This window comes from Cydia splendana, chromosome 7 (assembly GCF_910591565.1).
Source record: "Cydia splendana chromosome 7, ilCydSple1.2, whole genome shotgun sequence".
Classification (NCBI taxonomy): Eukaryota; Metazoa; Arthropoda; class Insecta; order Lepidoptera; family Tortricidae; genus Cydia; species Cydia splendana.
The window spans coordinates 5,047,226-5,060,553 of NC_085966.1; the positions used below are offsets into that span (position 1 = coordinate 5,047,226).

General features: G+C 44.6%; 2 protein-coding genes across 7 annotated transcripts in view; both read left to right on the forward strand.

Annotated features, from left to right (window-relative positions):
- Positions 1–12,469, forward strand: part of LOC134791985 (PH and SEC7 domain-containing protein) — a 53,279-nt gene extending 40,810 nt beyond the window's left edge. For 4 of the 5 annotated variants that reach the window (XM_063763086.1, XM_063763084.1, XM_063763087.1 and 1 more), the window contains 14 exons: positions 27–132; positions 525–658; positions 1,225–1,338; positions 5,594–5,706; positions 7,084–7,433; positions 7,755–7,930; positions 8,349–8,542; positions 9,015–9,216; positions 9,977–10,140; positions 10,620–10,746; positions 11,042–11,143; positions 11,675–11,819; positions 11,926–12,045; positions 12,341–12,469. In XM_063763086.1, the coding sequence (XP_063619156.1) occupies positions 27–132; positions 525–658; positions 1,225–1,338; positions 5,594–5,706; positions 7,084–7,433; positions 7,755–7,930; positions 8,349–8,542; positions 9,015–9,216; positions 9,977–10,140; positions 10,620–10,746; positions 11,042–11,143; positions 11,675–11,819; positions 11,926–12,045; positions 12,341–12,469 (2,176 nt within the window). The remainder of the gene's footprint in view (positions 1–26; positions 133–524; positions 659–1,224; positions 1,339–5,593; positions 5,707–7,083; positions 7,434–7,754; positions 7,931–8,348; positions 8,543–9,014; positions 9,217–9,976; positions 10,141–10,619; positions 10,747–11,041; positions 11,144–11,674; positions 11,820–11,925; positions 12,046–12,340) is intronic. The other variant, XM_063763085.1, reaches the window with a different exon arrangement.
- Positions 1–13,161, forward strand: part of LOC134792023 (uncharacterized) — a 99,210-nt gene extending 86,049 nt beyond the window's left edge. For both annotated transcript variants that reach the window (XM_063763143.1, XM_063763144.1), the window contains exon 8: positions 13,152–13,161. The gene's annotated coding sequence lies outside the window, so the exon portion shown is untranslated. The remainder of the gene's footprint in view (positions 1–13,151) is intronic.
- The last annotated feature ends 167 nt before the right edge of the window (positions 13,162–13,328 follow it).

The following is a 13,328-nucleotide window of genomic DNA, read 5'->3' on the forward strand; positions in this document are numbered from 1 at the left end:
AATGTAAAGTTTTGAATTTATTTCAGATATAGTTCCCAACCCGCGTCGCCGGCTAGCGGCACGGCCGGCGCCGAGCTGCCGGCGCGCGCGCCGCTCGCCGTGCGGACCTCGCGCTCCGAGGACCATCTACAGGTATAACATCTATACTGACTCTTTCTACTGTGCTCACTAATATGAGGAAGGGCTCATTTAGACGATTCGAGAACTCGCATGCGAGTTTCATTACATTGCGGTTTTTGATCGTGCGGTCGAATTGGACGTAACCATCAGTCCGCAATGTAACTAAAATCGCATGCGAGTTCGCGCGCCGTCTAAATCAGCCCTTATATGTATACTCGTAGATCGTACAAGGTCACGCACACTCCCTTGTGCGTTTTGCCATGAAACCTTGTTTGTCTAAATCAGAAACTTAATCTCAATGATACTTCGCGCTAACGATCAAGCCAATCCGATTGCCAATGCGACCTAAGTTCACAAAACTGGTCTCATCGTCGCCTAATTATCTAACGAACGGAATGTTTCAGAAGGAGTCTTCCCTGAGCGCGGTAGCAGTAGACATGGAAGAAGACGTGACGTCATCACTCAACACGTTGCTCGACGCGCGGCCGGACTCGGCCACGCCCGGCCCTCGTTCAGAATCGGACCCCGTCCGGGACAGGTATATACTAACTTTATCCTTCAAGTTTATTACTCGCACAAAAGGTGCACTTTCGGATGTCGCTGTTATTAAAGACGTGACGTTATCACTCAACACGTTGCTCAACGCGTGGCCCGACTCGGCCACGCTCGGCCCCTCCGAAAAGGAGCCCGTCCGGGACAGGTATATGCTAACTTTAACCTTCAAGTTACTAGCACAAAAGGTGCACTTTCAGATGTCGCTGTTATTGAAGACGTGATATCATCACTCAACACGTTGCTCAACGCGTGGCCCGACTCGGCCACGCTCAGCCCCTTGCTTCGAAATGGAGCCCTTCGGGACAGATATGCAATTTTTACCTTTATTACTTGCACAAAAGGCGCACTATCGAATATGGCTGTCTTTAAACGTGACGTCATTACTCAACACATTGCCCGACGCGCGGCCCGGCTCAGCCACATCTTTGACCGCTACAGGGTACAGTTTAAAATAAACCTTCACGCATTCTAATAAGGTTTACTATTGTTTTTTTCCTATAAACTAGTCATGACAGTGAAAATATTAAACTTTTTTATCTATTTAACCAGCAGGATCGTGTGGACCTACAACGCGCCTGTTTCGTCGGCATCAGAGCGGACACATTGCAACGGCTCTGGACACACTTCAAACTCCACCTCCATCTCTGACGGCATGTCGCAGAGGTATAAGTTAGTGTTAAAACTTTCAGTTTCTCGGTCATCATTATCGTCATATCAGCCAGAGGACGTCCACTGCTGGACATAGGCCTCCCCCAAAGAGTGCCACAATGACCGGTCTTGCGCCACCCGCATCCAGCGGACTCCCGCGACCTTTACCAGTTTCTCGGTGCACGATATTAATTGAACAGCGCATTTTCTTATTTTACTCGGCGACCCTAACATTGAATCTGTCCTCTATCTTTATTTTTTTAGAGTCTGACCGATCATAATAGTGTCACTTAAACGGTGGAGAATAAGGTATTGACTACTAGTGAAATCAGTTTCTTTTTTCGAACTGACAAAACGATTTTGCTACTATGGAATTTATATGAAACTAGCAGGTGGCATCACAATCAAATTACCTACTCTTTATAGTTTTATACGGGTTTTTAAATAGAAAATGTGTCTAAAAATATCTGCTGTCTACGGTTTTTAGGGTTCCGTACCTCAAAAGGAAAAAACGGAACCCTTATAGGATCACTCGTGCGTCTGTCTGTCCGTCCGTCTGTCACAGCCAATTTGCTCCGAAACTACTGGACCAATTAAGTTGAAATTTGATACACATATGTAAGTCTGTGACCCAAAGACGGATATGTAACGTCAACAATAGTAGATTGTACAACAAGGGCATAAAGTGACCCATTGTTACCCGAGGCAATTTTTTGGTCTGAGCGAAGCGAAGACCAAAATAGTAGACGAGGGTAAAAATGGACATTTATGCCCTTGTTGTACACTCTGCTTTTCACTTCGATTGCGAGGAAAATATACAAAAAATCAAATATTTTAGGTTATTTTAACGTATTTATTCAAGATTAAAGAAAATTGTTCTTGGGCCGGTCGGAGGCGCGGGGCACGCCGATCGGGAGAGCGCCGGTCGGGGGCGCGCCGGCAGGGCTGGCAGTTTGTATGGCAGAATTTGGACTTTATTGCTAAGTCAATAAGGGTCGTAATAGATGATTTTACTTTATGCTCTAGAGCATAAAATGCGATTTTATGTCGTCTACGCACGACATAAAGGTGCACTTTTTGAGCATGAGAAGTGAAACGGAATTTTAAACATAGGGGCTACTTTTGGGGGGTAAATGATAAAAATAAAAAACGAAGTTTTGCAAACTATATCGGGTTACATATCAAACGAAAGAGCTCATTGTGAGAATCTCAAATATATTTTTTTTATGAATTTACGATAAAAAATTTAGAAGTTATTCAAGAAAATAGACAAAAGTGACCATTCCCCCCCCCCCCCCTCTATCTCCGAAATGACTGGGTCTAAAATTAAAAAAAAAAAAACAATATAGTCCTTTATCTAAAGATGACAGGAAAACCTATTAGAAATCTATAGTCAAGCGTGAGTCGGACTGAAGACAAAAAATGCGACTAGACTGTAACTGGAACACAGCCGCAATGGTATACTTGTAGTACTGATTGATTAGGTTACTATTGTTACGTGTTTTAAAAAGCACTATACAGGGTGCCCAAAAAATAAGTGCATTTCCGTTGCCAACGTGCAACCCCGAAATCGCGAAGAAAAATTAGCCTGTTTCATACATTTTGGCTGGTCCGTTTTCTATGGGAGGGTAAATTTTTTTTTCGCGACGTCGGGGTTCGTCCCTTAGTAAAAGTTGGTCAGTATAATTCCAAAACCTCCCTGGCTACGAGAATGCACTTATTTTTTGGCCACCCTGTAGGTATTATCTCTCTTCGGCCTTCGCTTTTAAAACACTTGCGGAAGTTGTAGGAAGCGCGACCCGTCGGACGCTCCGAGCTTTCATCAGCTCTACGCGGAGCTCGGCTGTCAGTCTTCGCATTTGGACACTTGTTCGGCATTTAATCTTCCTATCCAAGCTACTTTGCATAGTTGCAGAGATGTAAGCCACCACGCCAGAAAACTTCATGTTACATCTGGTTTTTGATCTGACCCATTCGGGTTTTTCAAGACGTTTCACTCACGTCACGTTTCACGTACAAAAAAAATTGTGTGATGTACGGAACCCTTGAACCGCGAGTCCGACTCGCACTTGACCATTTTTCTATTCGTCTTCAGGTGCTTTATTTCATGCATTGTGTAAAAGAATTTATTTGAAATACAGTCAAATACCCTATTGAAGCGCTATGGTGGCCTAGCGGTAAGAGCGTGCGACTTTCAATCCGGAGGTCGCGGGTTCGAACCCCGGCTCGTACCAATGAGTTTTTCGGAACTTATGTACGAAATGTCATTTGATATTTGCCAGTCGCTTTTCGGTGAAGGAAAACATCGTGAGGAAACCGGACTAATCCCAATAAGGCCTAGTTTCCCCTCTGGGTTGGAAGGTCAGATGGCAGTCGCTTTCGTAAAAAAACTAGTGCCTACGTCAAATCATGGGATTAGTTGTCAAGCGGACCCCAGGCTCCCATGAGCCGTGGCAAAATGCCGGGAGAACGCGAGGAAGAAGAGACAGTCAAATACCCTATTGATTAAATCTAATCGTAAAAGGTTTATCTGTATTTGTGTATGATTTACATTAGCGGATGGTGCTGGGCCTAAAATACGGCGTTGCGTGAACAAGAGATTTCTTTGGCAGGATTGGTCCTTAGGACCCAAGGATGGATTTAAGAAGTGGAGCCACCGAGATTTTTGATGTAAATTTTTAGGGGGGGGGGGGCTCTCAACTTGATCTTGATATCTATATCATTTAAGCTACTAGGCCAAGTTTGGTATCGTTTTCGTATAAATCGGGGATGCCGAATTCATTTCTGATATCATAATGACACTATAAAATACTTTTTTTTAAATTCCTCTTCACGCTTAAACCGCTAAACCAATTTAGTTAAAATTTGGTACAGAGATAGTTTGAGTTCCAGGGAATAACATAGCCTACTTTAAATCTCAAAAATCATCCTTTAAGGGTGTGAAAAGGGAGGTGGAAATTTGTATGGGGATTCAATAACCGCTGAACCGATTTAGATAAAATTTGGTATAGAGATATTTTGAGTCCCGGGGAAGAACATATGATTGTTTTTATTAAAAAAAATCTCGTGTAAGATTGTATGGGGAATAAATAATGGCTGAACCGATTTAGATGAAATCTATGTCTACATCTTTGATTTATTTGAAAATGATACTAAACTTGACATAGAACCTAAACTTAAACAATTATTAACATCAGACGTCGCCGACGATATTTCGGGGATCTTGGAAACGATGAAATTTTCGATGAAATTTGCTATATGGGGGTTTTCGGGGGCGAAAAACCGATCTAGCTAGGTCTTAAAACAATACCTGTACCTAAAGGGTTAAAAACAATGCCTGTATAAATAAATACAGTATATTTACATATGTAAGTACAATTAACCTATTAGTTTATAAGTAACAGACTAACAAATGTGGACTGTATTTGTCTGAATAAAGAAATTATTTATTTATTTATCTCTGGGAAAACGCACATTTTCGAGTTTTTATATGTTTTTGTATAAAAATAATTTCTCTGCTAGAACTCCTCTCGGCCATCGCGAATCTCAAGAAACAATAAATGATGACATCGATTCCTTTTACGTCTAATATTGACACTTCATTTTTAAGTGGCCAATGTTAAGACAGCATCTGTAGTGGCAGTTTACACGAGGTTTTATTATATTAAAACATGACATCAAGAATTTAGTGTATTTTGGGAAAAAGGCCGTTTTGTGAATCAATCATTATGGAAATCGGGTGTTCTGCGATTAAAATTTAGGGTATTTTGGGAAAAGAGCCTTTCGTGTATCGGTTTTTATGAGCTTCAGTCCATTTGGAATTGGCCCATATTGGGGAAAGTGCAAATCGAGAACGGTTCACTTTGGCATTAAGTTCATTTGCGTTTCATTCGTTATGGGAATAGTTTTTTTTTTTTTTATATTGGTAGTATTTGAGGATTGGTGTATTTTGAGTTTAGTGTCGCATGCACCGGAAAGGCTCCACTTCTTAAAGCCATAGTTGGGTCCTAAGGACCAATCCTGCCAAAGGAAATCTCTCGTTCATGCAACGCCGTGGTTGACCTTTTTATGCTCTGAGCACACTCAACTACATCGATCGTGCTGGGCTAAGCGGATGATGTTACCGCACCGTTCGGCAAGTTTTAGCAGTCGGACGGCCGTTGCAAAGCGTCGGCTGATAATTTTAAACGACGCAACGACACGAAGTTTGGCAGACTACAATCAACTAGCGACCTTTCATGATTGTAATAAGGCTCACTGTCCTCCGCAGATCGTCGTCGCCCGCGTCGCCGACGTCGGCGTCCTCGTCGGCCATGTCGTCGCGCACGCCGCCGCACCGCGCGCACCAGCACCAGCCGCACGTCAACCACCGCCCGCTCAACGGTAAGGCCCTACGCCGTTGGTTGACGCCGTACGCCGTACAGCGACCTGCAAAATAAAATGGACTCTTTATCAGAGGTCGGACAAATCATCGCAAAACCATCAAAAATCATTTATAGTTATCTCAAAATAGGACAAGATTTATTCAACTCATATTATGTTGGTAAATACACAGTATCTTTATAAAAGGCTATAGTCGGTTTTCCATAGTAAGTTGGCCCTTAAGTCAATTTGATTTGGGTTTTTTTTTTGTGAGTACCTCTTATGGTGAAGGATATTTTTGCTGAGTATCAACATCCTACTAGTGACAGTTTTTGACTTATGATTTTATTAATTTTTTTTCTTTAATGTATTGTTTTTCGGGATGTATTCAAGCGATTTGCTTAATTTTTTTTAAATAGTGTTCTTTATTTAGGTATGCATCGATACTCAAAAAACGAATACCAGTTGTCATATAAAAAAATAGAAAAAAAAGTTAAACAAAAATAAAACATTTTTTTGACGTGGTGAAGTAGTGACACCTCTAATTTTTTTTTCTAGTTGTAGGCCAAACATTGGCCTACTGCTTGCCTAAATATCAAAATTTTCCAAACGGTACTTCCTGTCAAAAATTAGCAATGTGTGTGGTTAAGTTCTGTACTCAATGGATGTTTTTCAATGTAGTATACAAACATTATGTTGTGATTGGCATTTTACTCTTAAATACGACAACCTGCTAAGAAATCGCAAACATAATCGAAGAGTTTGTATACTACATTGAAAAACACCGATCGAGAACAGAACTTGACCACACACATTGCTAATTTTTGACAGGAAGTACCGTTTGGAAAATTTTGATATCTAGGCAAATAGTAGGCCAAAGTCGCCATCAGATATATCGGAGCGGCCAAGGTTAAACATTGCCTGCTGCTGCCTGCTGGTTAAACATTTCTCACTTTCAAATATCTGAACACGCCACTATTGTCAAGGCGTTAAGCGTGTGTTCAGATATTTTTGAGCACCTCGGCCGCTCCGATTTATCTGATGGCCACTGTACTTTTGCGGCTAGGTGAACATATTTCGGCGCAATGGTATTTTTATGCTGTAATGCCGTGTTAACCATAATTGCATTAAAAATAAAATAAATAAATATAGTAGTGTCACTCCACTTTACATGAAAAAACAAAACCATTTTCTTTATCATTTTCATTGAGCGATTTTCGTCATATAAAAACAGAAGTGACTTATCCTATATCTAAGGGTGGCATTCCATTTGTCCAATATTTTTGTCCAATGCGTATTTTGTCTCACATTTTGCTTAATGAGAGAGTGAGATGTAATGACATTGGACGAAGAAATTTGACAGGTATACCACCCTAACGCGAGTTGTAACCATTTCAGGCGACATGAGTCTCTCCGAAGCCGTCTCAAACATCTCCAGCCCGGACTACCAAGACCAGGACGACATGTTCGAGACCGGCCGCGAGTGCCCCAGGATGGAGCTCTCCGACCCTTCGGACTCCGACTCAACCATACTAGTCTCCGAACCTTGCCACAAGAGGGCCAAATCTAACTCGTTCTCCAACGAGCATGGAAGCGATGTGACGCTGAATGGGGATAATAATGATTATAGAATAGTAATACAGGTTAAAGGGCCGGATAAAGGAGGAAACGCGGAAAATGTAAATAATAATAATAGTTACGCGAATGGAAAGGAGAATGGTCATTTACCGGAGAATCAGGGGTATCAGGTATGTGTACCTATCGAGTCTGCTAGATTTATAAGTCCCTATTTTTAAATGTGGACCGGGGACTATTCATGTTTTAAAATTTGACATTACGGCTGCGTTACGTGTAGCCCCGTCTCAAGCATGTAAACGTATTTACGTATCCCGAATAATTAAGAATTTGACCCATCAAATATCGCTTTCAACTTTCAAGCCCTCGTCACATATACCTGTAGTCATCCAAAAACGATCTGATATCGCCAACATCTTCATAAGGATGAACTTCTTATAAACCATATTTAAAAGCACCTGATATTCCAGTATTAACTAGCAGATATTCTCCAGGAACTCGGCAGCGGCTCAGACTTGGGTTCCGACGAGGGCTCGGACGTGGAGTCGCTGCACTCGTTCCACTACAGCCCCAAGGCCGTCGACATCCCCTCCGCCGAGCGCCTCGCCAAACGGCTGTACCACCTCGACGGCTTCAAGAAGTCCGACGTGTCGAGACATTTGAGCAAAAAGTGAGTAGATGACTAACAGCTGGGGATGGCAACAACCCCTCCGATGAACGCCTCGCAAAGCGACTGTATCAGCTAGATGGCTTCAAGAAGTTCAACGTATCCAGACATTTGCGCAAAAGGTGAGTTAAGTATCTAATAGCCGAGGATGTCGACATTCCGTTTGTCGAATGGCTTTGTCGACTCGAAGGATCGGATCGGATGTGTCCAGACATTTGAGCAAAAGTGAGTTGATACCTATCACTTGCTTTGCTTCTGTTGGGTTGTCCTTGAGTTGTAAAATCCAAGTATGTCAAGTGGGTAAATAGGGAGCTATTCTTTAGTAGTCGTAACTTTTGTAAGACGTCTATGTAAATAATTTTGACTCCTAATTGCATATTTATGTATATGAATAAATGTTTAACCAGGCTATGTCTTTCAGCAACGAGTTTTCTCGCGCCGTGGCCGAGGAGTACGTGAAGCACTTCGACTTCGCGGGCGCGACACTCGACGCGGCATTGCGAGAATTTCTCGCGAGATTTGCGCTCAGCGGCGAGACGCAGGAGCGCGAGCGGGTTCTGGTGCACTTCTCGCGGCGGTATCTCGAGTGTAACCCGGGCTCGTTTAACTCGCAAGGTCAGTTGACAAACTCCTCTATTATTTGGGTAGATCAACTTCTTCTTGTTATTTTGTCCTTTCAGCCAGGTCAGGTCAACTGTTGTTCTTCGTTTTATTTGCATGCCCTGGTAAATGGCCTTTTGGCTTAAAACTACAAATAAATGCATTTTATATTAGTGTTAATGCTATTAAATTTGGGTTTAAAGAATGTTCCACAGGACAATAAGAGTCATTTTATTTTATAGTAGATTGATATTTGGTGGCCCATGAGAGGGAGCAATCTTGGGACCGGGTAAATCCTTGCCGATTTTTTTTCCAAGTATTATCTTCTCGGTGCAGTATCTCGAGTGTTAACTGCTTCTTCAAGTTTTGTTTGGTAACCAAAAACTTTCTGTTTTTTAGTTGTCACTAGCGTAAGTTCAGCTATGCGAATTTTGGTAATAATACAGTTTCTTATTTTAATGCCGAGTCATATTATTTCTGTTTTCAGACGCGGTGCACACACTAACATGCGCGATAATGCTCCTCAACACCGACCTGCACGGTCTCGCATCCGGTGGCGGGTTCCGGCGGATGTCCTGCGCGGAGTTCGTGGACAACCTCGCCGAGCTCAACGACGGCGAGAACTTCCCGCGCGACACGCTCAAGCATCTCTACCACGCAATCCGGACACAGCCGCTGCAGTGGGCGCTGTGCGTAACCCTGTTGTCTCTTTCTTGCACGGGCTTGTCGCTGTATCGCTGTCTCGTACTGGCTCACTTGGGGCGGATGTCCTAGTTCGTGGACAACCTCGCGCCTCAAGGACGGCAAGAACTTCCCGCTTGACACTCTCAAACACCTCTACCACGCCTTCCGGACACAGCCGTTGCAGTGGGCGCTGTGAGTAACCCTGTTGTCTCTTTCTCGCACGGGCTTGTCGCTGTATCGCTGTCTCATACGGGCTCACTTAGGGCGGACGTCCTAATTCGTGGACAACCTCACGCCTCAAGGACGGCAAGAACTTCCCGCGCGATTCTCTCAAGCATCTCTACCATGCCATCCGGACACAGCCGCTACAGTGGGCGCTGTGAGTAACCCTGTTGTCTTTTTCTCGCGCGGGCTTGTCGCTGTATCGCTGTCTCGTACGGGTTCACTTGGGGCGGATGTCCTAGTTCGTGGACAACCTCGCGCGTCAATGACGGCAAGAACTTTCCGCGCGACACTCTCAAGCACCTCTACCACGCCATCCGGACACAGCCGCTGCAGTGGGTCCTGCGAGTAACGCTGTCACTGTCTCGCACAGGCACTTACAACCCCTCTGGTGCTGCGGGTGCCCATGGGGACGGTCATCACTTACCATCGGGGATTTGTCTGCTCGTTTGCCTCCATATCATAAAAAAAAGTATGAATTTTTTTGACCCAAGCTCGATTTGTACTTCTAAAAAATAAATCAAATTCTTATTTCGTTTGTAGTGACACAGACACGCCAGCGGCGGCAGCGACAGTGGGCGCGGGTGCGGAAGCGACTCGCGCCGGCGCCAACCCGTTCCTAGACGTGCCCGACCAATCAAGAGCGGTTGAATACAAGAAGGGCTACGTCATGAGGAAGTGCTGCGTCGACCCGAATGGCAAGAAAAGTGAGTATACGAGCGAGCGGCAGCGATAGCGGAAGCGGGCGCAGAAGCGACTTGTTCCTAGACTTACCTGACTAATCACGTGCCGTCGAATATAAGAAAAGCTTCGTCATGAGGAAATGCTACGTCGGCCGTAATGGCAAGAAAAGTGAGTATGCGACACAGACGCAAGTGGCGGCAGCGATAGCGGAAGCGGGCGCGGAAGCGACTCGCGCCTGAGACGTTCCGTGGCAGACGGTTTGATGCAATTGGCCTTTTGATATGCCTGACCGACCAATGAATGTACTTATGATAATCGACAATCATCATCATCATCATCATTTCAGCCTATATACGTCCCACTGCTGGGCACAGGCCTCCTCTCATACGCGAGAGGGCTTGGGCTATAGTCCCCACGCTAGCCCAATGCGGATTGGGCAATCGACAATGCTAAACATAATACAATGCAATGAGCGAATTCAACATTTTTGTTTTATTTCCAGCTCCATTCGGGCGGCGGGGTTGGAAGATGTTCTACTGCACGCTGCGGGACCTCGTGCTGTTCCTACATAAGGACGAGCACGGGTTCCGACGCGGACAGATGTCCGACAACCTACACAATGCTATTAGGTATGTTTCGAATTTCTTACAATGACTTTGAACTTTATTTCAAAGTGATAGGGTTCAATTTTGCTTAATTTCTAACACACATCTAACTCGCTAGGCATTGGCCACGTTTTTACCGTTTGATATCTATCATCACCTTTTTTCCTGTGCCCAGAGCCCAGTGTCTACAGCAGAGACGCCCGTTTTCTGAACCCTCTTTGACCCTAATGTGGCTTTTTTTTTTCATTTGGAGACTTCGATTTATTGTATATTAAATAATTTGTTCCAATAATAAACAAAAGTGTTTCTATTAATGCAGAATACACCACGCCCTGGCGACGAAAGCGACGGACTACACGAAAAAGCAGCACGTTTTCAGATTGCAAACGGCGGACCAGGCCGAATATCTCTTCCAGACGAGGTAAGTTCATTTTGTCCTTTCATATAAATGCTCGTTACTGTTTTTTATATTGTTGATTAAAGTAGGTACAGATGAAGTGCTTAATCGTTTACCATCGTATTTTCACGGAAACGCACGAACGTGTTATGCTATTGCAATCAGTCTTATTCCTTGCGTTATCCCGGCATTTTGCCACGGGAACCTGTCATGGGAACCTGGGGTCCGCTGGACAACTATTTCCATGATTTGACGTCAATCAGTCTTCGTCCCTCAGTACAAAAAGTAAATTACAAATTAATTTTTCCGATAAAATACGACGGTAAAGGATTGTTCACTACATTTGTAGCGCCTTATTTACGAATTCCTACCTTTTTTCATCGGTTTTTCATATCCCGCGTCAAAGAGAGCGCAACGCTAAACTTGAGACTCCGCATTACGTCCTGTTCACGTCGTTATTTGTCTTGTCCTGTTCAAAAATCAAAGACTCCTGTCAAGGTGCTGGGACTCTCGGTTTATGGAAGCGAGAAAAAACATTCTTTTGGTCGTTCGCAGTGACTCAAAGGAGCTGTGTTCGTGGGTGGAGACGATTAACTTCGTGTGCGCCGCTTACTCCGCGCCGCCGCTGGCCGGCGCGGTCGGTAGTCAACGCAAGTTCCAGCGGCCGCTGCTGCCCTGCTCGCACACAAGGCTCTCCATGGTAATGTGCCCACCTCTCTCACACTCTCTTCGTGTGCGGTTCATTGTAATTTTTTTACATTGAAACCGTGTTACAGACAAGGCTAATGTGTGTAATTTGGTTTCAGCGTGAGCAACTAGCGGAACACGAGGAGCGAGCGGCGCGTTTAGAAGAAGAGTTGGCAGCGCTCAGGCACGCGCGTGACGGGCCCGCCAACAGGGACAAGGACCTCTATTTACAGTATGAGGTATGACGAGTTCATTTATCATAAGGGTCATCACACACTAGCGCACCCTGAACGTCGGCGTCTAGTTACTTCTATGGTTGCTGCTCGACGCAACGTTGACGGAACTGCGCAGCGACGTCATTTTCCATAGCGCCGTCTAGACGCCGACGTTCTAGCTAGTGTGTGTAAATTTAAAAAAATGTAGGCGTGAACGGTTATGGTCCTATATATTTTTTTAATTTCGCGCCTTTTTCTACTGACATAGTTGTTTGATCGGTTATAATATATGTATGTTCAGTTTAATATTTGTTTGTAGGTGAAGCGGTACCGCACGTACGCAGGCGTGATGCGCATGCGCGCGGGCGGCGCCGGCGCCGAGGCCGCCGCGCCCGCGCTGCCCGCGCGCGCCGCGCCCCCCGCCCCCGCGCCCGCGCCGCCGCCCTGACGCGCCATGGCGGTACCTACCATATGCTGTTGTTATTCTTCACTTATATATGGCGGATATCATATTCAACTCTATTGACAGCTATTAAAGTCCAAATTTAAACAAGTCTTTTTTATTGCATGCAGTAAGAGGTTAAAACTCAGAGCCGGAGCACACCGGCTACGTGTGCATACATATGCACGTGCAAGTGCACCTAAATGTGTGAGTACACGTTCCGCAAGCGGTGTGCCGTCGTGCACGTCTACGCCTACGCACCCGGTGTGCACGGCGCAGGTTCACAAGAAGTTGGCAAGTTTTATGAATGAGAGGGTAACTGGTTGCAGGTGTTCGCCGCCTGCGTGCTGTGACCCGCGCCGCCCCCCTCGCCCCGCGCCGCGCCGCCCCCGCGCGGGCTGCTCGCCGCGCTCGGCAGCCTGTTCTGCGGCGCCGACCTCCTCCTCTAACACTCCACCATTGGTACGCCACCTCCCACACGGCAGTACACTCCACACGACGGGTTGTAAAGGTCTTGTAATATTGACGGGGCGTTTATGTCATTCGATTTTCACCTGTTTTGAAAGCTTTGAAGACCATTGGTAACAGGACAAAAATTAAATAAAAAAAGTCGAAACTAACGTATACGAAATTTCTTTTCGAAAGAATATTTATCGAAGTTTTAAGTTATCTTCAAGATCCAATGGCGACACAAGCAATTAACGAATTGCTAATCTTTTCTTTTCTGTCACTTTCCCATTAATATTTATTATTTTCATAATTACTCAATAAATTATTAAACTTTGTGTTACATTATAAACTATACTCGCATCTGTGAACATTTGATACAATCTACTGTAACAAATCTAAAGTGAAAACAATTCTC